At 42.7% G+C, this 27,434-nt stretch overlaps 1 protein-coding gene across 7 annotated transcripts in view; it reads right to left on the bottom strand.

The window, feature by feature from the left end:
* MAP2K5 (mitogen-activated protein kinase kinase 5) overlaps window positions 1-27,434 on the bottom strand; it is a 134,635-nt gene that overhangs the window by 104,122 nt on the left and 3,079 nt on the right. For all 7 annotated transcript variants that reach the window (XR_014558036.1, XM_083713179.1, XM_083713178.1 and 4 more), the window contains exons 2-7: window positions 23,235-23,283; window positions 19,449-19,516; window positions 16,088-16,157; window positions 13,447-13,487; window positions 12,517-12,584; window positions 8,289-8,337 (exon numbers count right to left, since the gene is read on the bottom strand). Coding sequence is in view for 6 of the 7 variants with exons in the window: in XM_083713179.1 (XP_083569305.1) it covers window positions 8,289-8,337; window positions 12,517-12,584; window positions 13,447-13,487; window positions 16,088-16,157; window positions 19,449-19,516; window positions 23,235-23,283 (345 nt within the window). In the remaining variant the exon portion in view is untranslated. The remainder of the gene's footprint in view (window positions 1-8,288; window positions 8,338-12,516; window positions 12,585-13,446; window positions 13,488-16,087; window positions 16,158-19,448; window positions 19,517-23,234; window positions 23,284-27,434) is intronic.

Genomic DNA, 27,434 nt, shown 5'->3' with positions numbered 1-27,434 from the left:
AGACATTCCTATAGATACCTAGTAATTTATCAATGATAATTACGAAGTGGGAAGCCTCAATAAAATCATAACTACAACTTCATAGCAGGTTCTGAAATACTAACTTTTCTGAAACAACCTTGATTGGCTGCCAATGTTAATAGAACTAATGGCAAGTAAAAGAGTATCCAATTACGGATCAGCAAACAAAACATTCTTTGTTTATATCTGCTGTCCTGGAGAGAAGCAGTATGCATCTCTTATAAATCATTAGAAGCAAAAATGCTCAATTAATCCTTATTTGATACGTAAAGCTCTAGCAGAAGTCCGGCCCTATAAGCTATGCCTCCTCTGTACCAATCGAAGCTCTAATGGCTTCAGAAAGCAGTCACACTCTATGAGCAGACAATTGAAGAGATTTAGTAAATCCCACTTTATAGAGCAGAGACTAATCGGAAAACACAAGCCAGTCAAATGTTTCTTATGAACTGTTGACACTACATCAATGCTGAATCAATTGGCGGCATTTTCTCTGAGTGACAGAAAAGAAATAAATATTTATATCACATAACCTATATCAATGAACCTAGGCAGAAAGCTATTTCTAACCTGTCAATATTTGATTATCTTGAAGAATCGTGTCCCCTTTCTTTTAATGATTAATATGAATTCCTTATTAAACCTAAGTGGAGGCTATCAGGGAAAAATGTCTTTATTAATGCTTTCAAGCAGAAGGTGCAAAAAAAGGAAAAAGAAACAAAGAATTATCCACTGTACTACAGCTATACTAAAGTATAGCTTAAACCACCAAATTGTTTAAAAAAAAAAAAAAACAACCTTAGAAGTTATAACCAAAGAAACTTCCCATGTCGTGTCTCTGAATCAAATACAGTCAGTAAAAGCAACAAGACCACACAATGTTAGGGAACTTGACATTAATTCTCTCCCCTCCCCCCAGTTAAGAATGTTCTGATTTCACTGACATCAAGAGAACTTAAACAGGCTAGACTTGGAATGGATATCCATGACTCCCACCACCAACTACCCCTCAGTGCAGAGCCCAGTCCACGTTTTCTTGTGCAAGGTTGCTTTCTAATTTGCTTCAATTGGCAGCAGGGTTGGAGGAGAGAATGTCTACACCTCCACCCCTTTAGATCTGACTGCTCTGCTGAAATGATGGGGGGAACTTCCGGTGCACAACATTTCAAAAGAACTGATGGTCACCATAAGCATCTAAGTAAATTAAAGATACAATTATTCATCTACAACAACAGCCCTTCATTCACTTATTTTTAAAACATTATATAACACTAAAGGGGTATGGATAATGCCCACAGTTTGAAAACTATGCAGGTCTTTATATTCCTAAATTCCCGAGAACTCTTTGCATGCTTGGGCTTCCCAAAGTCATCTACAAGGGTCATTTTCCTTCCCCATCAAGTATTTAAAATCCTCCACATTCCATCAAGAATATTAAAAATACTTCTGTTCTCAGACAGAATATTTAAGCCACTTCTTCCTTAATGACACCTGTCAGGGAACTGCCATCGGAGTTAGAGGTGCTGGACAGGCTCCAGCAGAGTAGGAGAGACTCTGCAGCAGAAGCAGGAACCAGCAGGGGGAGTGCAGGAGTTACAGCGGAGGGGAGGCTCTCAGACGCTTCTAGTGAGAATAGTGAAGAGGTAACTAGACCCCCTTTAGGAATTCCCTCCCTTCGCCGGAAACTGTCACGCAGAGAGTCACGAAAGCGCATGTCCGTCAAACAGCTTTTATGTTGGCGTAAGTTCCGTAGACGCCCACTGTCAGATTCTACCAGCGACTGACGGAGTCATGCTTTTGGGGGCTCCGTTAGTGCCTGGGTTTGGATGACCGGCCAAACCCCAGCGGGATCAAGCTTTTACGCACAAGCAGCTCATTATCCCATCACAGCAATCTGACAGTCTCCGAAAGCTGTTTGTGCAAGCAGAGGGCATCATGAGTGAACCAGCAGGAACCGGGGCAGCTGGAGCTGGAGCAGATCCAAGCCTGGAAGAAAGGTACAGGGCGTTGGAGGTCCAGCTCGCACTGCAAACGGCGAGGCTGGAGGAGAGGAGGGCTCAAGATGCAGATAAGGGGAAAACCACCCCACTTGCCAGAAGGGTGCCTGGATTGGTGCAGAAATTTGGGGGGAATCCCAGGAACTATCAAGCCTTTAGAACAGAGATGCAATATGCTCTCAATCTACTGTTTGATGACTTCCCCGATGAGAACTCTAGAGTGGCGTACGTGATTGGCCATCTAGAGGGAGGGGCGAGGGACTGGGTTCGCCCCCTGATGGCAGCCAATAATGAAATCTTAAAGGACACAATGAAGTTTTTTCGCGCCATGGACTTGATGTTTTCCAGCGAGATTGAGCAGGGGATGGTGCGCAGGGAGTTGATGGCTTGTAAACAGGGGAGCCGATCTGTACGTGAGTACTGGACTGAGTTCACCATGCTGATTCATAGACTGGGGTGGAACCTTGCTAGTGAACCTATTCAAATGCTATTTGAAGAAGGTCTCTCTCCGGCAGTGAAAGATGAACTTTCCCGGGCGCCTAGGGCGGAGTCTATGGACCAGCTGACTAAATCAGCGCTGTCCATAGGAGCACGCCAGGAGGCTAGAGCTTTGGAAAAGCGGGAAGGGAAGGGGGAACGTTGGAAGGACTTCCGCATTCCAGAGATTCCGGAGCAGCCTTTCCCGCCAGCAGAGCCGATGGAACTTGGAGCAGCGCGCGCGCGCACAGTTTCAAACACCAGTGAAGGGCGGAAGAAGGAGGGAAAGAGCGGCAAGAGATGCTATCTCTGCCAACAGCCAGGTCACTTTGCCAGAGTCTGTCCGCAAAGGAAGGAATGGCAAGGGATGGCAGGAACTGTTGGGGGGAAGGAGGAGGATGAAATGAAGGAGCAAGTAAAAGCCAACGCCTGGTTGCCAACATCGGGGCACAGCAGCCAGGCCAGGGAGTAGTGAACGTGCCCACGCCGGAACCCCCAAGACCAGCACTTGTGATAGAGGTGTTGCTGGAACTGGCAAACGGACACCCACTAAAGATAAGAGCGCTATTGGACTCAGGTAGCTCATGTAATTTCATGAGTAAGGAGTTTGCAGCTGAGCACCAGATACAGACTATCCCATTAAGTAAGCCTTTGCAGGTTACCACGATTGATGGGAGGGAGCTGTTGGGAGGAGAAGTGAGCCAACAGACTGTACCAATGATAATGAGGGTGGCACGGCACACAGAACTGATAGCGTTTAACGTAGCCACCCTGGGAGGAGCCCCTATTATCTTGGGAATGAGCTGGCTGGCACTACATGATCCGCTAGTAGGCTGGCATCAGCGCGTGGTTTCCTTTGGATCAGCACATTGCCTAGAACACTGCAAGGAGGGAGAGGTCCAGGCAGGCAGCAGGGCCACTCTAGCAGGGGTGGAAGTGATGGACAAGGGGAAGGTGCCACCACAATACGCTGACTTGATTGACGTATTCAGCGAAAAGGAAGCGGATAAATTGCCCCCGCACAGACCCTTTGACTGTCAAATTACCTTACTCCCAGGAGCACAATTGCCAGTGGGGAAGCTGTATGCAATGTCAGACAGTGAGATGCAGGAGTTAAGGGAGTTCATTGACAAGAATCTCAAGAGAGGTTTCATCAGAGAGTCACGAGCGGTGGGGGGCAGTCCAGTGTTCTTTGTGGACAAAAAAAACACGGGCAAGCCCAGACTTGTGTGTGATTTCAGGTCCCTGAATGCAGTGTCAGAACCAGTGACTTTCCCTATGCCTAGAATTGATGACATTCTGACACAGGTGAGAAAAGGGAAGATTTTTACCAAGCTGGACCTTAGGGGGGCATATAACTTGATACGTGTGAGGAAGGGGGATGAGTGGAAGACCACTATGTTCACCCCCTTGGGGGCGTTTGAGTACCTCGTTATGCCTTTCGGATTACAAGGAGGCTCCGCCTGTTTTCAATCATTCATGAATCACGTCCTGGGGCCATTGCTCTACAAGAACTGCGTAGCGTTCTTAGATGACGTCCTGGTGTACTCAGAGAATGAGGAGCAGCATGTGCGAGATGTAAGAGAGGTACTGAGCAAACTGCGAGAAAACCGGCTGTGGGTGAAACTGGAGAAGTGTCAGTTTCATACTAGGGAGGTGGAATTCCTGGGGTACCGGTTGTCTGACAAGGGATTGGCCATGGATCCCAGCAAGGTTCAAGCGGTACTGGAATGGAAAACACCAAAGACCAAGAAGGACGTGCAAAGGTTCCTGGGGTTCGGAAACTTCTATAGGAAGTTCATCAAAAACTTTGCCCATTTGACCGCGCCCATCACAGATTGTCTTAGTAGCAAAAAGAAATTTGTTTGGACGGAAGAAGCGCAGCGGGCGTTCGAACGCCTAAAGCAGGCGTTTGCGTCGGAAGAACAGCTTCTGCACGTGGATCTACAACAACCAATGAGAGTGGAGACTGACGCGTCAGACCGAGCAGTGGGGGCCGTGCTTCTCCAGCCGGGAAAGGATACGTCGGAATGGAGACCGTGTGCATTCTTTTCGCGGAAATTGAACAAATCCGAGAGGAACTACACAGTGTACGACAGAGAACTGCTCGCCATTCATGAAGCATTCCGGAAATGGCGGCACTTGCTGATTGGGGCGCAACACAAGGTTCAAGTCCGAACTGACCACAAAAATCTGGAATATTGGAGAACAGCCCGTGTCCTGAACCAGAGACAAGTGCGATGGGCCCAGGAGTTCTCCAAATTCCACTTTGAGATTCGTTACGTGCCAGGTTCAGAGAACGTGAGAGCGGATGCCCTTTCCAGGAAACCTGAGTACTTAGAGGGGGAGGGAGCGCCTGAGGCAAGGCATGTAATCTCCGAAGACCGCTGGGTGTGTGGGGCGGCATTGGTGGGGCAAAGGGAACTGATGGAAGGTACGGAGAACGATGAATACGCCCAAGAGAAACTCAGAGAACTCAGGAGGACAGAAGAGAACACAGGGGGATTTGAAGAAAAGAACGGGGCGTTGTATTACAAAGGGGCACTGTACATACCAGATGGGGAACTGAGGGGCAGAGTACTCAAGCAGTTGCATGACAGCCCCACAGCGGGACATTTTGGACAGCACAAAACCATGTGGTTGGTTACCAGGGAGTTTTGGTGGCCCAAGGTGAGGGAGGACGTGCGGGAATATGTTAGGGGTTGCGACAGGTGTCAGCGAGCAAAAGGAGAGAGGGTGGCGCCAGCGGGGCTATTACAACCCTTACCCACGCCAGAAAGGCCTTGGGAGGCAGTATCCATAGATTTTATGACGGACCTGCCAAAATCCAAAGGCAAAACAGCTGTCATGGTGGTGGTAGATCTATTAACCAAAATGTGTCATTTTATAGCCTGTTCACATGCGGTTACAGCGGAGGAGACCGCCAAGTTGTTTGTAGAGCATATTTTCAGGTTGCATGGCGCCCCCTTGAGGGTGGTCAGTGACAGAGGCAAACAATTTACTTCCAGGTTCTGGAGGAAACTTATGAGCTTACTGCAAGTAGAACTCAATTTCTCCACTGCCCGACACCCAGAAACTAATGGGCAAGCGGAAAGGGCAAACGGCATTTTGCAACAATACCTGAGGTGTTATGTAAAGGACAGAGAAAATGATTGGGTAGATAAGCTACCGCTGGCCGAATTTGCCTACAACAACGCGGAGAATGTGTCCACAGGGATGAGTCCTTTCCTGGCAAACTATGGGTGCCATCCCCGGGCATTCCCAGGAGAGGGGGGGGAGAGGTGGAGCGTGCCGGCAGCGGAACATTTTTTTGAAGAGATGGAAGCGATCCACCGTCAGCTTCAACTTAACTTAGAGAGAGCCAAGGAAGAATATAAGAAGCAAGCAGACAGAAATAGGAGGGAAGGTGAAATCATAAGGGTGGGAGACCGAGTGTGGTTGTCCACCCAAGGACTACCGTTCAAGGGTGGGAGTAAGAAATTGAGACCCAAGAAATTGGGACCCTTTGAGGTCATACAGCAGGTCAACCCAGTAGCATTCAAACTCAGACTGCCCAGTCACATGAAATTACACCCAGTATTTCACAGGTCATTACTGTCGCCGTACCGAGAGGGACGTGAGTGGGGGGAGCGTGAGAGAGAGGCCACCCAAACGCTCGTGATAGAAGAGAGAGAGCGCGACATGAACGTGGCAGGAATCATTGATTCCAGGTGGAAGGGGAATCAGGTGGAATATCTGGTAGAATGGGAGGGGGAAGTAGAGTCGGAAAACACTTGGGTGCCAGCAGAGGTAGTGAATGACGAGATCTTAATAGAAACATTTCATCAGCGTTTCCCAAGAAAACCGCAACCCGTGGCACGATTTAGAAGGGAACACTTTGGGACCACCGATGAGGAGGGAGAGTTTGAAGGGTTCCCAGAGTCAGGGGTGGGTGAGGAAGCTGCCTCCGACGAAGAAGAAGAAGACGGGGAGAGAGACGGGACGCCGTGGCTAGAAGTGTTTGAATCCTCTGATGACGAGGATTACTCTTTCAGGGGCTTTCCGCCCTCACCGCCAGTGGGAGAGGAGGCGGGAGGGGGTGAAGGGGGGCCTGGGGGGGAGGTGGATGTCAGGGAACTGCCATCGGAGTTAGAGGTGCTGGACAGGCTCCAGCAGAGTAGGAGAGACTCTGCAGCAGAAGCAGGAACCAGCAGGGGGAGTGCAGGAGTTACAGCGGAGGGGAGGCTCTCAGACGCTTCTAGTGAGAATAGTGAAGAGGTAACTAGACCCCCTTTAGGAATTCCCTCCCTTCGCCGGAAACTGTCACGCAGAGAGTCACGAAAGCGCATGTCCGTCAAACAGCTTTTATGTTGGCGTAAGTTCCGTAGACGCCCACTGTCAGATTCTACCAGCGACTGACGGAGTCATGCTTTTGGGGGCTCCGTTAGTGCCTGGGTTTGGATGACCGGCCAAACCCCAGCGGGATCAAGCTTTTACGCACAAGCAGCTCATTATCCCATCACAGCACCTTTTTCTCCTCCTCTACCCCAGGAACCTTAAACATTTATTACAGAAAAGCATTTGTGAAAGATTAAATCAAATGCCGAGGGTGGGTAAAAACAGTAGGCATGTATTTTATTTTTATAAAGCCCCTTTGCTATATTTCAGGCAAGAGTCACAGCCTGGACTTAAAAAAAGAAGAACTGAAATCCATATTCCTAAGTTTTATTTAAACAATTCTGATCACAAATAAGCAAGGCTGCAGTGCAGGTGACACTAGCGGGACCATTCTCATCTATTAAGAGCACAATGTTACAGGTGAGCCGCTGAAGGACAAGCGTGAAGACCAGCTTTTATCTTCTTGACACGCTCAACTACAACTACTTGATTCATGAAATGCCAATGAGGCTTGGAGAGGTCACTGTGTGAAGGCACTGAATACGCATCTGAGATAATTAAGATTTCAGCCTTCGAAACATGGAAGGGAAGTGAACAGCAGTTAAGAAAATCAATAAGAGTCTTTTATTTGCAGTGACACAGATGTCTCAGTCAATAGTGTCTAATAGGCAAGCTTGATCGCTGTGGACAGGTGCCTGCCTCCAAGGCTATCAAAGGGCTTTCACCATGACAAACATTAAAACTTATTTATGTTGCTATTGAAAGATCCTGCTGCCTTGCAGGTACTTCCATTTAGTGGTGTATATTTAAAGTCATTATGCTACTTTGGGCCTTCCCGCCTATTTGAATCAAAACTGGCCAGGAAGGATTTGCCCTGAAGTATCCATTTGCCCATCAATTGTGAGGCTACTGCATTCAATTGCAGGTGCCAGGGGAAGGCAAGGAAGCCTTCTACAAATTTCTGCCCCCTTTACAGAGCAAACTGATAACTAACACAGAGCTCCAAATAACATGGCACTACGTACTTCTACTACTACCTCCACTCTTCGTCAACTGGCAGTGTGTGTGTGTGTGCCTTAAACCTATATGCAAAGATCTAACAAGCCAGGAATCCTATTTGCTATTCAAAATTGATTAAGTTTTCTTCCCCTAAATTGAGGTAGCAGCAGAACGACGGATGCGAAAGGCGCTTCAATCTATTTGGAGCTAAATCTGATTAGTGCATTTTGAGAAAGGCAAAGCAAATTGGTGTGCCAATCCAAATCAATCAGGACAGAGGCGCCTCCACAATACGAGCCCTTTCACAGCTTCTCCTCTGCTTTATTAAAAGACCACATTACTGATAAGTGAGCAGTAAGCATCTCTGAGGCTATCCTAAAAGACAAGACATTCATGAACAAGCCCATCCAATACACCTACCTGGCCATTAGCTAATATTTTCTTCAGTTCTGCGGAAGACTTCTTCAAACTGCACAATCAAGAAGGACAAAAAAAGGTATTTTTAGTGATTGTATCAGTGCACTTTATTGAATGGAACTGCAACTCATACCCAACTAAAAAAGTATAACACTACTTAGCGTTACATCTGCCTATAATCACAGCTGTGTGAACTCAGCACCCAAGCAATTAGCCTAGAATTAATTATCACAGTTTTACTTTTTTCATTTCATTTCTCCTCTCAACATTCAGATTTCCAAAAAAACTGAACTTTCATGATGAAATGGTAGGGTTGCAGAGAGAAAACAAGTGCGGGGAAAGAGCAGTGGTAAAGCCAGAGTGGTGCAAAGGACAGAAAGTTGGACTTGGGAGCCACTCGTTTCAAATCTCTGGATTAGTTCTAGAGCTATAAAATGGGAACGCCACTCATAGTTGTTGATAGAATAAACATGTCAACCAGTTCTAACCATTGATGCTTTGAATGCAATTTTAACTGGTTATTCTTTATAACTGACATCCACATAAGACTGTAGAACAGGATGGTGCAGGGCAGGGTAGTCCAATGCTTGGCCCAAGGGCCCCCCTCAGAGCCTTATTTGATGGCCCTCAGCAACATTTGATGCCCCCCAACCCTTTGTGTAACAAAGCCAAGTAAGCCAGAAACTGGGCTTTGAGAAGGAACTGTGAGGGCTGTAACAGGGTCAAAGTGTCCTTCAGCCTCCTCCCCAAAGCCTAGTTAGAGGTTTCTTAGCTTTGGGAAGGAGGTGAAAGGGTTCTAGGACTCTGCCAGAGTCTTGCGTCTCTTTCCCAAAGCCCTTTGCCTCACTTAGCCGGCTTTGAGAAAGCAGTGCAAGGGATGGGAGGGGGTCAAATTTAGGCCTTGTTTCCCCCACCCAACAAGGCTGTGTGTGGCCTGTGGGTTCCATGTTGAAGTACTATTGCAGCCCACTTGATATTAAAAGTTGGACTGTCCTGGCCTAGGGTCACAGTCCAGTAGGAAGTTCTTGTGCACGAGCCTCATTGAAGTGAATGTCAGCTGTGTATGAACAAAGAGGTGCTTTTGCACAGCCTCCCATTCATTTCAATTGGGCTTAAGCAAGAACATCTCCTGCTTTATCACAATCCCCCAAAAAGTTAAAAATGCAATGAGATGTAATTAGTGCATATATACCTCTAAATGCACCAGGCACTTAATAAGCCAGGATATGAATGTGCAGGCTGCAGCTACACACAGCTCTTTCATTCTTGCTTTGCTTCTCCATTTGTATGGAGGGCAAAATAGACCAGGAAGCTGCAGTTGTAAGCCATAGTTTAGTTGGCTTACAAATCATGACTTGAGATCACGAAATAAGCCATTTTGCTTGGAGAGTTTCTATAGGATCATAGAATTGTTGGAAGGGACCATGAGGGACATCTAGTCCAACCCCCCTGCGACCCTGAGATTAAGAGGCTCATGTTCTACTGTTTCATTTGGAAGCTCCAAGTTCACATGCAACAGAAAGGTATGATCAGCTGTGACTTCTTGATTTGTTTTTCCTCTCCTCATCAAGTGAGTAGCAAAGAAGGAGCAAAGGGCTGCACACAGACTGTATACAGGTGCATATTCTTATTAAGCCAGGATTCAATTGTGTGAATGCAGCTGTATTCTTGACAGGCATGAGTGTCTTATCATCGATCATGTTGACTGAAATTAAAAACATGTATATGGTATCTTTGTTCTTTAATAAGCCTCTTGTCTGCTGGACTACTTTAAAGAAACTTTGCCAAATGAAAAGTATACTGATCTTGTCATCTCTTGCAACCAACTGTTTTGTGAACATGAAACGGAGGCAGGCTGTCAATGACTTCAAAACAGTCATTCCTAATGCAGGCAGGTTTTGGAAAATGAAAGTCAATTAACTGCCCCATTAGATGTCAGCTTCTACAGAAGGCACTGCTTGCAGGGCACTTTCAGAACCAGCTTAAAGCATGTGAAGAAAACAACTGACCACAGAAGGGGGGGAAGGGACTTGCTTTAATATGACTTGTAATAATACAATCCTAATACTTTGCTGATAATCCTTCTCCTTTCGGAAGGCAATAGTTTTGATTCCAACTCTAGACCAATGCAGGTTTCACATACAGCACAGAATGACCTCCCCTGTGTTAGGGTACTGTGGCATTTAGCTGAGGTAACGGACAAAGTTCTTTCCTTGCATTTCCTAATGGAAACGGGTAACAGAAGAATCATTCTCTCTCACAAGCTTTCCTTATATATTCTTCAGTGACTCCTCTTCTTTCATTTCTGCAACAGAGCAGGAGTAACCAACATGGAATCCTTGGACTACAATTCCCATCTCCCTAACCATTGGTCATGTTGGTTTGGGCTAATGGGAACTGTAGTCCAACATCTGGAGAGCAGCACATTGGCTACCCTTGACTTAGAGGATTCCTACAGGTCTCAGGTCTCAGCTGCTTGCTTTAATTTTTCTTTAGTATTTCTCCCTGGCACCGCAAGGCTTCACTCATTGTCAATTCTTTAACCACCTTTACACAAAACAAAACCAATTGTTCTGTCCATCACCCCTTGAACTTCTGGCCCATCATAATCTTGCAGAACTCTCAATGAGACAGAAACGTTCTGAAGCAGAAGACAAAACGTATAACCTTTACAATCCTCTCCTCTGTTTCTCTGAGGTAGCCCTATCCTTTCCATAGGTTTGCAAAACTGGATCCATCTTTGTCTCTTCCCTTTCCTTTGGCCCACCACATCCAAGCTGTGCCCATATCCTGCAGCCTTTCTGTTTCTCCTTTACCAAGACCCACCCTTTCTTCTGCTTTTTGCTAAAATCAACTGGCCATGGATCTTGCTATAGCTGTTGTCTTCAGCTGATATAGAACACCTCTGAATTTCCCCCCTCAATCGCGGATAGCCACTTGAGTGACAAGAGAAGATAACAGCAGAACAGTATTGTTCTGTATCACATAATATTCCAAAATATAATATCCACTATAATATAGGAAACTTAAAGTGCCGTGTCTTTAACAGGCTGGGCGATATCAGCTTTTCAGTGTTGTGATATACCATCAGCCAAACATCGCGGTCTGGCAATATACCGTGATGTTGAAAAAATAAACCGCATTGGCTTCAGCCTGTCAGGCACCGGGTAAAATTGCCACAGCTCTCACCATGGAAGCTAAGGCGGCTTCATCCCAGCGCCTAGCGGGCTGGGACAAAGCAGGTTGTTTGTACGGCTCAGCTGGGGCGCAGGAAGGCTCTCAATCCCCAGGTGAGCCATCCCCTGTGCTCTCCCTGCTCACAGACAAGCAGGGAGAACATTGGGGATCCTTTGTGAGGTTCTGCTGGGGATGGGGTGCTTCCTTCACTTGCGTAGGAGCCAGTGCTGGGCTGGGGGATCCTTTAATTGCTTGGCTGAGAAGAGGGAGGAACAAGTTGTATCAGCGCCTTCTCCCTCTGTGCAGTATGAGGGCAGAGTGGGGTGGCGATTACACTCAGTGATATATTGCTGGTGAAACCGCCACTGTTCCTGAGTCCTTCAGCTAGCAACGTTTGCTGGAGGAAATCGCTAGCAGAGGGACTCAGAAGTGGTGGCGGTTTCATCAGCGATATATCTGCTCCTCATACTGGTCCTGGGCAATATATTTCCCAGGCCTAGTCTTTAAGTTGCTTGATTCACAAGACTTCACTCGTTGGGTCACTAACATTCCCAATTTGCAGAGGCTGAAAAGAGATGAGCTGCTCAGAACCCAGTAAGTCAATGGCTTGGAAGGGTCTTGAAATCTGGTCTCCGAGGTCCTTGCCCACAATCACTGTGCAATATATCAAACTGGCTGCCTGATTTCCTACACTGCAATCCATGTAGAGACAACTAGTATTAATCACATAGGAGAATAAAAAACCACGCCTGCCCCATGTGAAACAACCATAAACACAGGATGTCTATATGCCCACTATAGAGTATGCTAAGTTCTGGACTGGGGCAACTGTGCCGAGAGCACCTCAAAGAAATAGGTTGTCGAAAGGCACAACAGCCTCAAAGACTTAACATTGCTTTCGACAAGCCACAAAACCTTGCTGAAAACTGGTCAACCAAATCCCCCTGAAGTTATCTGGCATTTCCTTATTTGCTCCTGTTAATTACTATGCAGAAATCACTTCTCGGGTTCTGCTTTAATAAAACGCATGCACACTCTTCCCTTCAATTCTTACCTATTGCTTGGAAGGGAGTCCGGGACGGCTGCGCCACTATTGTTAGCAGACCCTGCTCGCGTATTTACCTGCAGGCAGGAAAGGAATCTTTATCAGTTGTTTCTATTCCGAGGACATGGTTCTAATTAACCTTTAATTTGCCATGAATTTCCTATTTTCTCTAGGAAGGTTAATTAGCTAGTTGCCCATGGTAGAAAGCCACCCTCTATGTAGGTTACCACATTGTGTTATCAAGGAATCATGCTCTTTTATTCACTCTGCATTTGAAATGCTTGGTTAAGTAATACAATCAAGAACAGGCACACAATAAGGCTTTCATTTCATTCCTATTAAATACATCTTGCTCATTCCTCCCCTCCCCTGTGTGACCATTTTGCAGTAATATATCAATTACATTTGTCTAATATGTCACCAGAAAGGCTGAGATATACTCTGCACAACTGTGTATCGTTCGTAATTTGAGATTCATGTAACATTACACAGATGTGTATCAATAAAATGCAAGTTAAAACATAAATATTGCACAATGTTTGGGCTATGCTTAAACCAGTATAGATTAAGTATGTCAAAATTAATATGATCTTCTTTCTTTGTTACAGATCGTTGGCACAGCCCAGGAGCACAGCTCCTGCACAACTCTGATGTCTGAATGGGGCACCAGAAGGAGGAGGAGCACCTTATTTCAGAGAGAGAAAGCAAGAGAGAGAGAACAAAAGCAAGAAAAGAAACAAATTTCAGTCACTGATAAACCACACAACTTATTCTGATAGCACAGTCAACACCATACGGAAGGAATCTTTCCTCCACAACGTTTTTAAAAAATCTGCTTGTCAAAGCTCAGAAAGTACCATTTTGTTTGACATTTCAATAAGTGGAACACAGCATTGCAAATCCATCTAAGTTTAATGAAACGATTATTGAAATTCCTACCTTCAGGCCATGTATGTTCCGTTTCCCTGGAGGTTTGCAGGCTGAAACAGTAATTGACTAAATTGTAGAACACATCAGGGCCATTTACAAATTTGCTCAAAATGAAATCTTTTTTTTTTTTTTTTTAAGAATGAGAGTGATACCAAAATTAGTAGAGAGAGAAAAAATGATTGAGATATGGTTCCCAAAACCCAAAGCAGGAATTACGAAGAAGTGTTTCTAGACCTGCAGGAATGAGCATTTAAAGAAAGATTTGTATTCTGAAAACCAGCTAATATAAATTCTAATTTTATCTTAAATTTCATCAAAATCAATATAACTGTGAGTCATAATGAACATCTTCTAATTCAATTCCCAGTAACTCCTATGTGTTTTTCATTCCTTTTCAGTGTTTTAACTAAACATTTTCTTCAGGTGATGCTGTTTTTAGGAGAGGTGATCAAAATACATTTGGGGTGGGTGAGGGTAAATGATGGCACAGCTATGCCAACGTGCAAGACACCCACAGCATGTAACTGGGATCAATGCTGCCGGCACATTTTATTCTGCATTTTCCACACTGAAAATCCAAAGCTGGAGTTTCAAATTTGACTGCCTTAGGACACCAAGGAGCAGGCATGGCATAAATTGAGATGATCTCCTTGGTTATTTACACAAAACCCATGACAGGCTGTTATGAAATATAGGTTTTTAAGATGAAGTACTGCAGAGTGAGAAAGAATTATTTCCTTAAAACCTTTCGAACTCCACATTGACTTTTTCCCCGCCCTCCCCCCCCATGCAGTGGATATGCTTTTGTCAAATGTTAAAGCCACAAAGGCTTCGAGCTATATGTTACGGACAGTTCCCATTTTAAAACTACAGTGCCCTACAAATTGTATGTTAAAGGGCCTGTCAATTTTGATTGATTGTCTGGGAAAGGATGAATTTGATTTTTTCCCCTTCTCCCCACCACCCATTCTCAGAAATACATGCATTTCACTCCAGCTTTTGACAGGAGGAAACAATGCTATTTATTAGTCAAAAGGACACATATGATAGTTATTAAACACAGCAGTTAGGATCAGCCCATGCAATTTAAGCTATGGAAAATATTACCATTATATTTTTAAATAAGAAATAACGGATTGCTAGTTTAAGGGCAAAAGCTGGGAGGGAAATCTGAAAAGCAGCCAATGAAAATGCAATCAGCCATTCCTAATTTGGGGGTGGAAGGGCCAGAATAGTGAATAATATTTTAGTATTAAATATTTAACCAAGTGTCCTTTCTTTGCAGGTTATATACTAGTAACAAACTTCATTAGGTGCAGAGTTAAGCCCTGATTGGATAACAATTTAAAATTCCACAATCAATTTCCAGCACACAGCATCACGGCAACCTTAACTCTGGATAGCAGTGGGGTAACTTCAGGATTTGCAAGCTTCATTTTTGGTGCTTTAAGCTGCAATCCTAACTCCATTTTAACCCTTAGGAGTAAGACCCATTGAACTGAATAGCATATACCTCTGGGTAGACATGGTTAGGATTGCACTACAAATTATTTCATCCCTTTGATTTAATTCTGAGCCCTGTGGGTTTCCACCCGACTCCTACCTCCACTAAATAAAAACCAAACAGGCTTATCTGCATTTAATGAGTTACATGTTCTAAGCCAATTGCATGCACACCTTTAAACTATTTCTATCTTACAAACAGATTTCAAGTACTTGTTACAAAAACGTGCTTCGCCAAAAAAGATGGGGCAGACATAGGGCAAATTTGCACTTTAGAAAATTCTCTTTTTATACTTGCATCTGGGATGCACTGGAAAGAGCTTTGAAATTGACATAGTGAGCCTTCCTCTCACTGGTGGGATCCACAAAGATTGCATGCTGCCCTCATCAAGAATGAAAAAGGACCTCTACATCCTAAACCCACATTCTCTTCCACACAACTGATCTCTAAACTGCCAGTGCTGTCAAGACTCCTTTTGAGATCTTATTAGCATGTGTTAGAGAATCCTGTTGGTTAATTGCCCAATTCAAACTTCAGAGAGTTACAAGTAATGAAAAGTCTAGAGTGTTTTTAATTGGAAAGCTTGTGTTATGATTATTTGTATACTATCAGTTAACTGATGAAGAGTATAATTTTTAATTATTTTAATTAATTTATTGCAAGGACATTTACTTAGAGAATTTAAAGCCATCTCTCTTAACAACTATACTTTCAGAGATGGGAAAGGGGAAAATTACATATCGTGTTAAGATACATGTGTTAAGAAAAGATCCCACTTAGACCAGGTATTGACAAGATTCCAATTTTTGCTGTCCCACGCAAGTAGCAAAGAAGTGGACCACCCAACAGAGTTAGTGGTTGCTAGCTGCATAGGCCTGACTTCACTGATTAATCTGCTTGGCATCTGTACACATTCACACCTTTACACTCACCATTTTTAAATGGGCACAAGTTGTACAATGCAAACTAAAATCTGGTCTGGAGAATGACTTTTTATCTGCAGAAACTGTGGTGTCCCCAGAATAATGGATTCCTCCTTCCAAAATTAAGACATAAATGTGACATTACATGCCTCTGAACCCGTAATCACCGATAAAGCAGCTTATAGATACATTGGCTGGCAATTAAAACTTTTTAAAACATTACCTCTTGGATAGATCTGCAGAGGCACTATTAACTGTCCATTTACTTCCTGTTCCATGACTGTGGTGTAATACTACAAAAAGATGTGTGAGAAAGAGAGAAATCACTCAGTTATATACACAGACTGGCAACAGTGTGTCTCCCTGAATTCAACAGTTCCAGAGAGACCATGCTAATTGCAGCAAAGAGATTGACTAATGCTCTTTCTTTCAGCTGTCACCAAGACATTTTGCCCTCTTTGTTGAATTCACAGCAGTATTTTGTTTTTAAAGTGGCAACTGAACCCTTGCTTACTGACTGCAAAAGAACAACTGTAAAGGGCTTTCCCATTTCCTACAGGGGCAGTTTTAAGACTTTAGTATTAACTTTAAAGGCCCTAAATAGTTTGGGACCAAGGTGTCTGAAAGAGTGTCTGCTCCTGCACAGACCTGCCTGATCCCTACAATCAGCTGCAGATGCCCTCCTGGTTGCGCCACAAGCTGCAGATGTCCGTCTACCAACAACCGCGATCTGTTTTTTACCACTATGATTGAATATTTTGTATTTCTATTGGTGTAAATCGCCTGGAAATGGCAACAGTGATATATAAATATTTTGAAATAAGCCAAGCATGGTAAGCTTTATCATTTCTATAGCCTTGCAAGGAGCTTTACAATTATCATTAGCCTTTTTTCTTTACTTGAGTCTGCACAATAGGCCAGCAATGCCTCAGATTTACTCACAGGGAACCCCACTACCTTTGAAATGGCCGCTACCTTTGAAAAAGACTTAAACGCACACATGCAGACGTCTGCCAGTAGTCAAGAGTGTTAAATCCAACCTCTTTCACATAGTAGATGCAAAGGGCGAACCGAGATGGCCAACATTTGTATATTCTACACCAGTGGTGTAGAAGCAGCTGGCCGGCCAACACTGGCAAGAAAATCCTGGGCAAGATGGATCTTGGGCCTAATCTAGGTAAGACAGTTCTTCGTTCTAACAGAAGATGGGAAGCTGTGAATTGACCAAGCTATCCAGAAACTCAAGAGCTGAATGGAGATTTGAATCCCCATAGACTGCCCGTGTTCTACACCAGGATGGCTAACCTTTGGTCCTCCAGATGTTGCTGGACTACAATTCTCATCATACTTGGTCATGAGGGTTGGAGGGTAACACGCTAGCCACCCCTGCTCTACTCTATATGCTGGACCATGGTGTCATTCTCCTCTAGCAAGAAGCAGAGAGAAGTAGCAAGAGCTTAAAAGCAGATATCTGCGATATGCTCCAAGGGCCAGTACCAGCCTCAGAACCCAGATTATAACAGTGCAACTCCCACTCATTTCATTGGGGCTTACACCACAGAGGTTCATAGTAGATTTTGCCCTATGTTTCTTTAAAAATAAAAAAGTAATGTCACTTTCTCCATTACTCAAACAGAGATGACAAGTAAATGAAATATCAATCATGTCAGCTGTCAACCTTTTGGGACAGCAATAACTGTTAACAAGTAGTCTGGAAAAATTGTCCAAAAATGATTTGTCCTCCACATATGAGCACTTGAGGTTGCCATGGAAAGTTAAGATGCCAGTGGCTATTTGGAACATTGTTCAGGTATTCTTTTTAATGGAAAATTTGCCAGTTATTGATCCAAAACGTGTACCCTTTGCTTCCAGATGGCTGCGAGCAACTTTCCAATCAGTGGCTGTCAAAAAAATTACTGCCTTTTTATACCAATAGAAGGCAACGGTGGCAGTGCAGCCCTAATGTCACTTAATGCCTCTCTCTTAATTAACCAAAAGTACCATAAGAAATTCATTCATTCATTGCTATAGGGATTATAAAATAGGTTGTTGGTTTTCTAAAACACCTTTTTGTCTTATATAGCAAATTTAATATGGCATTACTTTCAAACAGCTTGTGGCAGTTTCTGAACAACCTTGGAATATATGTGAACCATGTGAACCAAAACAAAGCCTTTGCCAAAGCTGACCTCTATTATATCATTTATTTCTCAGTTAAAAACAAAACTTCAGTTTGCTTTGATAATAGCATAGCCTGAAAAGGCCTGGCACTCACTCCTGCAGGCTGCAACTTCTCAAAACTATGATGTTATGACTCATATACCATACCAAAAACTCCCTGCAGTTTCAGGGGCAATTTGCCATGCAGAGTGACTGGACTGGGGATTAGTGAAACACAAGTCCAAAACCCTCTTGAGTGCACAGAGTGAGTTGCATGCTTTTTTAGACAAGGGACGTAAGTTCCTCTGTACACAAGCTTTCCTTCAGTGGGAAGGGCAGTGGGAATAGGTATTCCAGCAGTCCTCCCTTCATTGAAATGACTGGGAATTTGCTGCACACCATGAAGTTCCAAGTGGACACTGGAGACTCCTTTTGCATAAGGAACCCCTGGGTTAGGTTATCAGAGCACAATGTAGAACTCAGGTCTGCACTGAAGAACTGTCAATCATTGTATCTTTTTAGGAAGAAAAGATATGGAAGACCAATGAATTGTGTTAACTCTATTTTAATTTGGGGGAGGGGAGATAATAGCTAAACTCATGCTCATTTATAAAACACAAAGGACAAGTCATTTATAAAGTTATATACAAGTCATTGGGATTCAATGAATAACCTTGTTTTCATATTTTTACAGTTATTAAAAGACAATACATCTTTAAAATCTTCTCTGCCTGCTGAGCCTGCAGCTAAAATATAACTCTTCTGAGAGAAGGGGTGAAAAAGTCTCCAGATGAAGGCAGATTTTGTTTTTAAAAAACACATTTTTTTAGAGCCGAGGGGTTCATTTTTAATGAGCCGTTACTTTAAGTACTGCATAAAAAAACGCAAGAAATTGATAGTCCATTTAGTTTGCACTATATCTAATGCAAAAGTCATTAGGATGCATTACTCTCAATGTTCATGATATGATCTGTAAGTGTAGTTGCTTTTTTTTCTCTAAAAAAGGAATGAGCACTTCAAAGTTTCATGTGAGATCTCTGCACCAAACCAATAGAGTAAATAAATAAATAATACATCCTCTGTTTGCTTTTTAACAGAAAAACACCAGAAAAAGGGATGGAGGAAGAATGAATGAATCTGATCAGAAGCCACCAGAAGCATCTGCAAAAGTCAGACTGAAATGAAGTCATAGGACTCTTTGTATCTGCCATTCAGTTCAAAGTTTCTTATTCAGGAGATGTGGATTATGGCTGAAATCTCACATGATTATTTATGTATTTACTGAATAAAATTTATATACTGCTTGACTGTAAAAAAACAAAACCCCTCAATAATTTACAAAAAAACCCCACAACCCAATAGCACTATTAGTAAAATCAATTAAAACATTCAAAAAATTAAAACTAGCTATAGGAAATACCTACATAGGACAGCATCGCTTTCATTTCTTCATCACTTCGAACAGTAATCCTATCACCATCCTCATCTTCATCTGTAAAAAAGCCCATGTCTTTAGAATTATTCATTTAAAAAGAATAGCACACATTTTACAAAAAAGGAACCTTATGTTGTGTGCCTTAGCAAACAAAACTGGACAGTGAATGGATTTTAAATCAATAACAAATCAAGGCAAAAGGGTAAGAATGCACTGTTAGCCAAATAAATTTCAGATGTATAGTATTTCCTAGTATAGCCCATAAAAAGCTTCCTTACACCAAACCAAATCACCAGCCCATTTAGCTCAATAACTATCTACACCAGCCCTACACAAGCCTTTCTCAACCGTGGATCTCCATATGGTGTTGGACTCCAACTCCCATCTTCCCTAGCAAGCAGAATCAAGGGCCAGGAAGTATGGGAGTTGTAATCCAACAACATCTGGGGACCCAAGATTGAAAAAGGCTTGACTATACTGACTGGCAGTGGCTCTACAAGGTTTCAGACAGAGGTTTCTCCCATCCCTACTTGGAGATACCAGTGATTGAATCTGGGAGCCTCTGCATGCAAAGCAGGTGCTCTGCCACTGAACTATGTCCTTCCCCAAATGAGGAGAGAGAGAACAAGAACAGAATGCTGAAAGTCATACAAGTGTTATACCTTCTGATACAGTGGTACCTCGGGTTAAGAACTTAATTCGTTCTGGAGGTCCATTCTTAATCTGAGGTACCACTTTAGCTAATGGAGCTTCCTGCTGCTGCCATGCCACCGCAGCACGATTTCTGTTCTCATCCTGAAGCAAAGTTCTTAACCCGAGGTACTATTTCTGGGTTAGCGGAGTCTGTAACCTGAAGCATCTGTAACCCGAGGTACCACTGTATGGCCTACAGCTTCACATCCTGTGTATTATTATTTTTTCCTGCCAAGGATGATTTACATTTATTCAGATAGAATTAAATGGCTATAGAATTTCAGGTCATAACAGAACTATTATGTTCATATATACAGGTGTTAATGCTCTAGGAAGTTGGATTTAGGATAAACATTAGGGAGAAGTATGGTTGCAAAGGCAACCATAGGAGATGCTGTCCTTCGTACTTGCTCCCCACCCCTCATTCCTTCGCATTGTCAAAATATAGATTAAACTCTTGGGAAGAGAAGCTTGTCCATTTTTGCTTATCTTATTCTGTAAACTCTGTGCTGCAGCCACAATGCTGTGGGTAGAAGATACCCTGGTGTCAAACTAGAAAATTCATTATATAACAAGGGTTGGCAGAAAGTAGATCAGGATCTACCCGTAGATCCAAGTGATTTGAAGTAAATCAGTAAGGATCTCTGACTCTCAGCTGTTTAAGAACACAGCAACAACACAGTGAAAAATGCTGGGGTGGGGGAGAGTGGATTGTTGCATGAAAGGACTATGGCCCAAGTTCCGTTCTGCCACTAAAAGCACATTTCTGTGTTTGGAATCCTAAAGTGTTTGCCTTCTGCACCTGGCTCCAGTTGGAGGATCTTGGGGTTCTGGTGAAGAAGATGAAAGCATGAAATCTGCTTTTCCCCTGCTCTGCAACACCATTTCTCAAAAGGAGACAGGAACACAAGCCTTCATTTAAAAATATAGTTTTTTGTATCTTCAACAGAAGCCATTAGAATAGTAACTGCTATGAAAATTCTCAACACAATCTGACTCTGAATGAAAAGAGCTATTAAAAAAGAACAGAGCAGAAAAGAAAACAGAATCCTGTTAAAACAGACACCTTGAAGGAATATTTTGTCGTGAGGGGCCACCATTTGAAAAGCCAATTGAAACAACTAAGAAAGCACTTCATTACTGTAGATTAGCTCTAAAAGCAACACAAGCTTTGGAATCCTCAGGTAAAGCACAGTGTCTTTCGTGTTCTTAACACAGAAACATTTCTGCACAAGACAGATGGTTGATGGGTATTAAAGGAAGTAGGGTCTGTCTAAAACAAAAGAGCATAATTTGTTATTTGGAGGTGGGGGAAACCTACTAGACACTGTATTTCTCAGATTAAGTAGGAAGATTTTTTACCACCCCACTGGGAATAAAATGTATGGAATCACCCTCAAAATTATTCTGCTCAACACAAAGGTTCAGAAGGGGTTTACCAAGCCCCTCTGCTTGCCTAGAGCACAAACAACATGATATCCCAGCCCATTACGGAAGCAAAAGTAGAACTAAAATAAAATAAAGCCTGGATTTTACTAATGTCACATCCTCATAAGACACCAAATAGAATGCAGCAGATGGCAGTCAAATATTCCAGAGCAATCTTTGCAAAAGATGCAGTGTGTCATGCACAATGCAAAACGGTTTGGGATAAAAGGGCCATAACGAGCCATATGTCGTTAGTCGTTTTATTTGTAGCAACATGGCGTACAACAGCGAAAGGCCCATCAAGGTCCAATGGTGAGGGAGAACTACAGCCCCAGGTAGAGGCAGACACAGAAGACACACTGGAGATAGCAATAACTAAGCAAACAGGAGAGAAAGCTGCTGTGGATAGCAATTAAATGCCTCTGAGAAAGCCATCAAGTAGCTGAGAAGATGCTTAAACCAGTAAATTTCAGGCCTTCAGCATGGAGAAGATAACCCTGAAACCAAGCGGCATCAATATACGTTAACATATTTCTGATGCCACTTAAATGGCAGGGGAAACAATGTCATGCCGGTGTAAAATGACAGGGTAAAACCAAGAATGGAAAGCACAGCAGCAGATGTGAAATCTATATGTCAAGGCAAGTTCTGCCTAAAGGTGTCAGTAATGTGGATTACTGCTCCGGCTGCAGTGCCTGCTCCTGGCACACAAGAGTTCAGTGGAGGTTGATGCACAAAGCAGGAAAGCTGAAAGGACAGTCTTGGCAGCAAGCAGATGTCTTCACACAAACAGTTATAAAAAGCTTGACCAGACCCAAACTCTTAAAACCCTTTCCATATCTCAAGACCTCTTCCCCAGCAATAGAATAATTATTAATAATAAAATAATGCTTTTCCCTAACTGTTCACAGCAAGTGTGCAATCTCTATACAACAATCATGTAAGCCATGCCAGTCTCATTTCCCACATATTACAGACTGAGGTCAGGGGAGTGGACCTGAAAGATAGCAGCTTGCTTAAGACCACCCATTAGGTTCATAGCTGAGCTGAGGTTTGAACCTAAGGTATCCAGTCCATAGTGTACGGTCTCTACCATTACTTTACACAACCCAGTACTGACAGTTCTGCCATGAAGAGCTTGATATCAGGAACTTGCACAGATTAAGCTTTTGGAGACTTGAGCTGAGACAATAGCTGTTCTCCCACTAACAGAATGATCAGGGATGAGAGCCCCCTGATTCTAGAAAATATGACATTTCAGCAACCAATCTAATGTTCTACATTTGTACACTCCACTCTTCTGAAAGCTAGCTACTGATTTCTGCTTTTAATAATAATAATAAAATCTGAAAATTAAAATCTCAGCCTACAAAGCCTCCAGGTACTTTATACTTTTCATTTAATTTGAGCAATATAATTGCAGCGCGCACAAAGAGCACTGTAAGGTCATGCTGGTAATTAAAGCTATATTGTAGAAATATGCACTCTCAAAATGTGATTAAATAATAAAATATTACTTAGCTTGGGATCGTCATTAAACTTGCATTCATATATAAATATTTAACTGTAGCATATCTGAACATAAACAATATGTAGTTGTCATTTTTTTAAATAAATAATGCGAGTACTGAGCCATCCTCAGACTCATACTCACATTCAAAGGCTGTTGTCGTCGCATCAGGCAGAACCTGACTGATCACATCCTGCAAAATAAAAATAAAAATGGAGGCAGAGTGAGCTATATTTTTATCAACCCTTTTTGTAGAACCATTTACTTTCAGATCCTTTATTCGCACATTCACAGGTTTTTCTCTCTTGCTGCTGGAATAGAAGATACCAAAAGCAAAACCAAGTCACAGGACCATAGAGTTAGAAGTCACCTCAAGGGTCATCTAGTCCAATTACCTCCCCTACCAATGCAGAAAACCTGCTCATCTAGCAATTTAGATAGGAGGGCCATCCAGTCTCTGCTTTTAAACTTCTAACAAAAAATAGAGTCCACCACCTTCTGAGACAGTCTGTTACTGTTGAATAGCTCCTTTCAAGTTCTTCCAAATATTTAGCCAATATGACCAATCATGTAATTTGAACCCATTAAGTCATCCCCTGGAGCAACAGAACACAAATTTGCACCATCATTTATGTGAAACCCCTTAAAATGTATTGCATTGCATTCTCCCTTGCATTTCTTCCCCCTTCAACCTTTCCTCATAAGACCTGGTCTCTAGACCAATCATGATCTTTGTCATCCTCCTCTGGAAATGTTCATTTGGCAATACTTTTCTTAAACTGAGGTGCCCCAGAAATTGGCACAGTATGTCAAAGAAGATCCAACCAAGGTCTCAGTTTTACTTCTTATGCCCTGGACACTATACTTTTCTTCATGTAGCCAAGAATCCCATTAGCCATTTTAACCACTGCATACTATTGCTGGCCTGTGGTTTACTAAAATCCCAGATACTCTTCACATCTACCGCTGCAAGGTTAGGGGGTCACCCGTCCTTTATTTGTGCATCAGATTTTGTATACTCAAATGCAAAACTCTACATTTATCTCAGATAAAATTCATTCTGCACACTAAGTTGGATCCTCCAGCCACTTTGGTGTCACCTGCAGATTGGGTGTACCTTCATCCAAATATTTTCCTTCATCATGCGTTCAGTAAGCATGTGTCAAGTATACTGCCACAGAAGAGGACACTCTAATCCAGCGTTAGAAACAGTGGCGTAGCGTGGGTTGTCAGCAGCTGGGGCAAGGCAAGTAATTTGCACCCCCAACCCGTGGATTTGCGCCCCCTAACCCGTGGATTTGCGCCCCCTAACCCTAACTCCCAGATGTTGCGCCCGGTACGGCCAGCCCCCCCCTGCACCCCCCACGCTATGCCACTGGTTAGAAACTCCCCTTGTTCTAGGCGTGTTTTGCGACAGGGAACTTTATTAATTTGAGCAGTTTCTGAGCTCTGGGTGCAGTACTGCACCTAAGATTTCAGATTAAACTGCCACTGCTGGAAGGAAAGGAGCACCTTTTTCTGCTTCCCGACTTCCAGCCACTCTCTGAACACTGGAGAAGAGACCCTCATAAGAATATAAGGGGGTGGGGCAGGGCTTTGTTTTTTGCAGTCTTCAGATGAGGACTAGACCATGTGAGTTATGGACATAAGATTTTAGCTGCAGTTCATTCATTTTCGGCTTTGTATTCTTGTTATTAAAAAAAGCATGCCTAGACACTCCACTGTGTTTTTTTTTATAATAATTTTTTATTATTTTTACAAAACAAAAAAAAACAGGGAACAAGGGTATAGGAAAAACAAACAAATCACAAACAAATACATAAAACATGACTTCCCCATACCTCCCCTTCTCTGCATCATTATTTTATAATGTGTCAGCAACCCTTCAGTCAATTTCTCTATATATTCTCATTAAGTTTCCCCCTTTAATTTACGATTTACAGCTGTAGTTCTTTGTTTCTAGCCTCTCGACATCTTAACCGTCCAATATTTTACAGTAGTTCTTAAGGTATACTTTAAATTTTCTCCAATCTTCCTCCACCGCCTCCTTCCTCTGGTCACGGATTCTGCCGGTCATCTCTGCCAATCCCATATATTCGATCACCTTCATCTGCCATTCCTCCAGAGTGGGTAGTTCTTGCATCTTCCAATACTTTGCTAAAAGAATTCTTGCTGCCGTGGTAGCATACATAAAGAAAGTCTTATCCTTCTTCGGTACCAATTGGCCCACCATGCCCAGAAGAAAAGCCTCTGGTTTCTTTGAAAACGTCCATTTAAGGACTTTCTTAATTTCATTATAGATCATTTCCCAGTAGGCCTTAATTTTTGGGCAGGTCCACCAAAGGTGATAGAAGGTTCCTTCAGCTTCCTTACATTTCCAACATTTGTTATTGGGCAAATGATAGATCTTAGCAAGCTTGACTGGAGTCATGTACCACCTGTAAATCATTTTCATAATATTTTCTTTCAAAGCAGTACATGCTGTGAATTTCAAACCGGTGGTCCATAACTGTTCCCAGTCAGCAAACATAATGTCATGACCAACATCTTGTGCCCATTTAATCATAGCTGATTTTACCGTTTCATCCTGTACATTCCATTTCAGCAGCAGGTTATACATTCTAGATAAGTTTTTTGTATTGGGTTCTAACAGTTCCGTTTCTAGCTTTGACTTTTCACTCTGGAATCCTACTTTCCTGTCCAGCTTAAACACTTCATTTATTTGATGGTAATGTAGCCAATCTCTAACTCTATGTTTTAATTTTTCATAGCTCTTTAATTTAAACTTTTCTCCATCCTTTTCTAGCATTTCATCATATTTTAACCAATTTGAGTCCATGTTAAGTTTTTTAACTGCTTTTGCTTCCATTGGTGATAACCATCTGGGGGTTTTATTTTCCATTAAATCTTTGTACCTGATCCAGACATTATACAATGCCTTCCGTACCATATGGTTTTTAAAACTCTTATGCACTTTCACCTTGTCATACCACAGATACGCATGCCAGCCGAGGTTATTATCATAACCTTCTAGATCTAAGATGTCTGTGTCCTCAAGAAGTAGCCATTGTTTTAACCAGCAGAAAGCTGCTGCCTCATAGTAGAGCCTCAAGTCCGGCAGGGCAAACCCCCCTCTATCTTTTGCGTCTGTTAAGATCTTAAACTTAATTCTGGGCTTTTTGCCCTGCCAGACAAATTTAGATATATCTTTTTGCCACCTCTTGAAACACTCCATCTTGTCCAGAATTTGTAAAGTCTGAAACAAGAATAACACTCTTGGCAATACATTCATTTTGATAACAGCTATACGGCCTAACAAGGAAAGTTTCAGTCTAGACCATATATCTAGATCCCTTTTGACTTCTGTCCAACATTTCTCATAATTGTCCTTAAATAAATTAGCATTTTTTGATGTTAAGTTTACCCCCAGATATTTAACTTTTTTAACAATTTCCAAACCCGTTACGTTTTGAAATCTATCTTTTTCTTCCGGTGTCAAATTTTTCCCCAACACTTTGGTTTTTTGTCTGTTCAATTTGCTAGACACTCCACTGTGGCGCCCATAACCTAGGTTTAAGGTGCTATTTAGCTCCTAGCTTTCTTATCTCAGTTTCTAACACCGCTCTAATCCAACTCTCTCTCCCTAGGAAGACAAAACTACTCATACTCTATTAAAGTAATTGAATGCTGAACATACACTAACCTGGAGGCAAACTCAAGGGCAGAAATGACTATTTGGCTAGATAATAAATAAATAAATAAATGAATAAAATGTACCTTAAGAACCCAGTTTCCAAAATACATGCCAAGTTTTACTTCACTAGTGTCAGATGTTACCAGCTTCACTAGGAAAATGGCCTTTGGTACGCTTTAAGCTAATGTGAAAGTGCCACTGACAAGAATGTAAACAGGGTGATCTGGAAATCCGAGTTGGGAAAGTAGTCATTATCTTCAAAGTCTATACATGATAAATGATGTAAAGTTTGGGTTCACAAAGAAACAGCAGAGCATCTTTTTCCTTTTACCACAGGTCAGCCTTCTTTAACTGCACATACAAAAGACTGGTTGAACCACATTAAAAGTTTGTTTTTACATGACTCTCTGAGTATTAGATCAGCCCAAGGAGAGAAAAACAAAAAGGTCAAGATTCAGCACTCTAAAAGGGAAGCCATTGTGGACATTGGAAGCTCAGGTGTATAGCCAAAAATTTGTCCCTTCTTGCAAAAGAAAGGCATTGTTCCAGATTCTTAAGCAGTATTCTTTTCAGAATCCAGACTCACCTTTTGCCTAAATGTGCATTTGGGGACCTTCATAACTTTTTTGCTGTTGCCACCCACCTTAGGG

Source organism: Podarcis gaigeae (assembly GCF_964106915.1).
Source record: "Podarcis gaigeae genome assembly, chromosome: 14".
NCBI classification, from domain to species: Eukaryota; Metazoa; Chordata; class Lepidosauria; order Squamata; family Lacertidae; genus Podarcis; species Podarcis gaigeae.
Note: the sequence above shows the minus strand (reverse complement) of the source record. Positions and strands in the feature narration are given on the sequence as shown.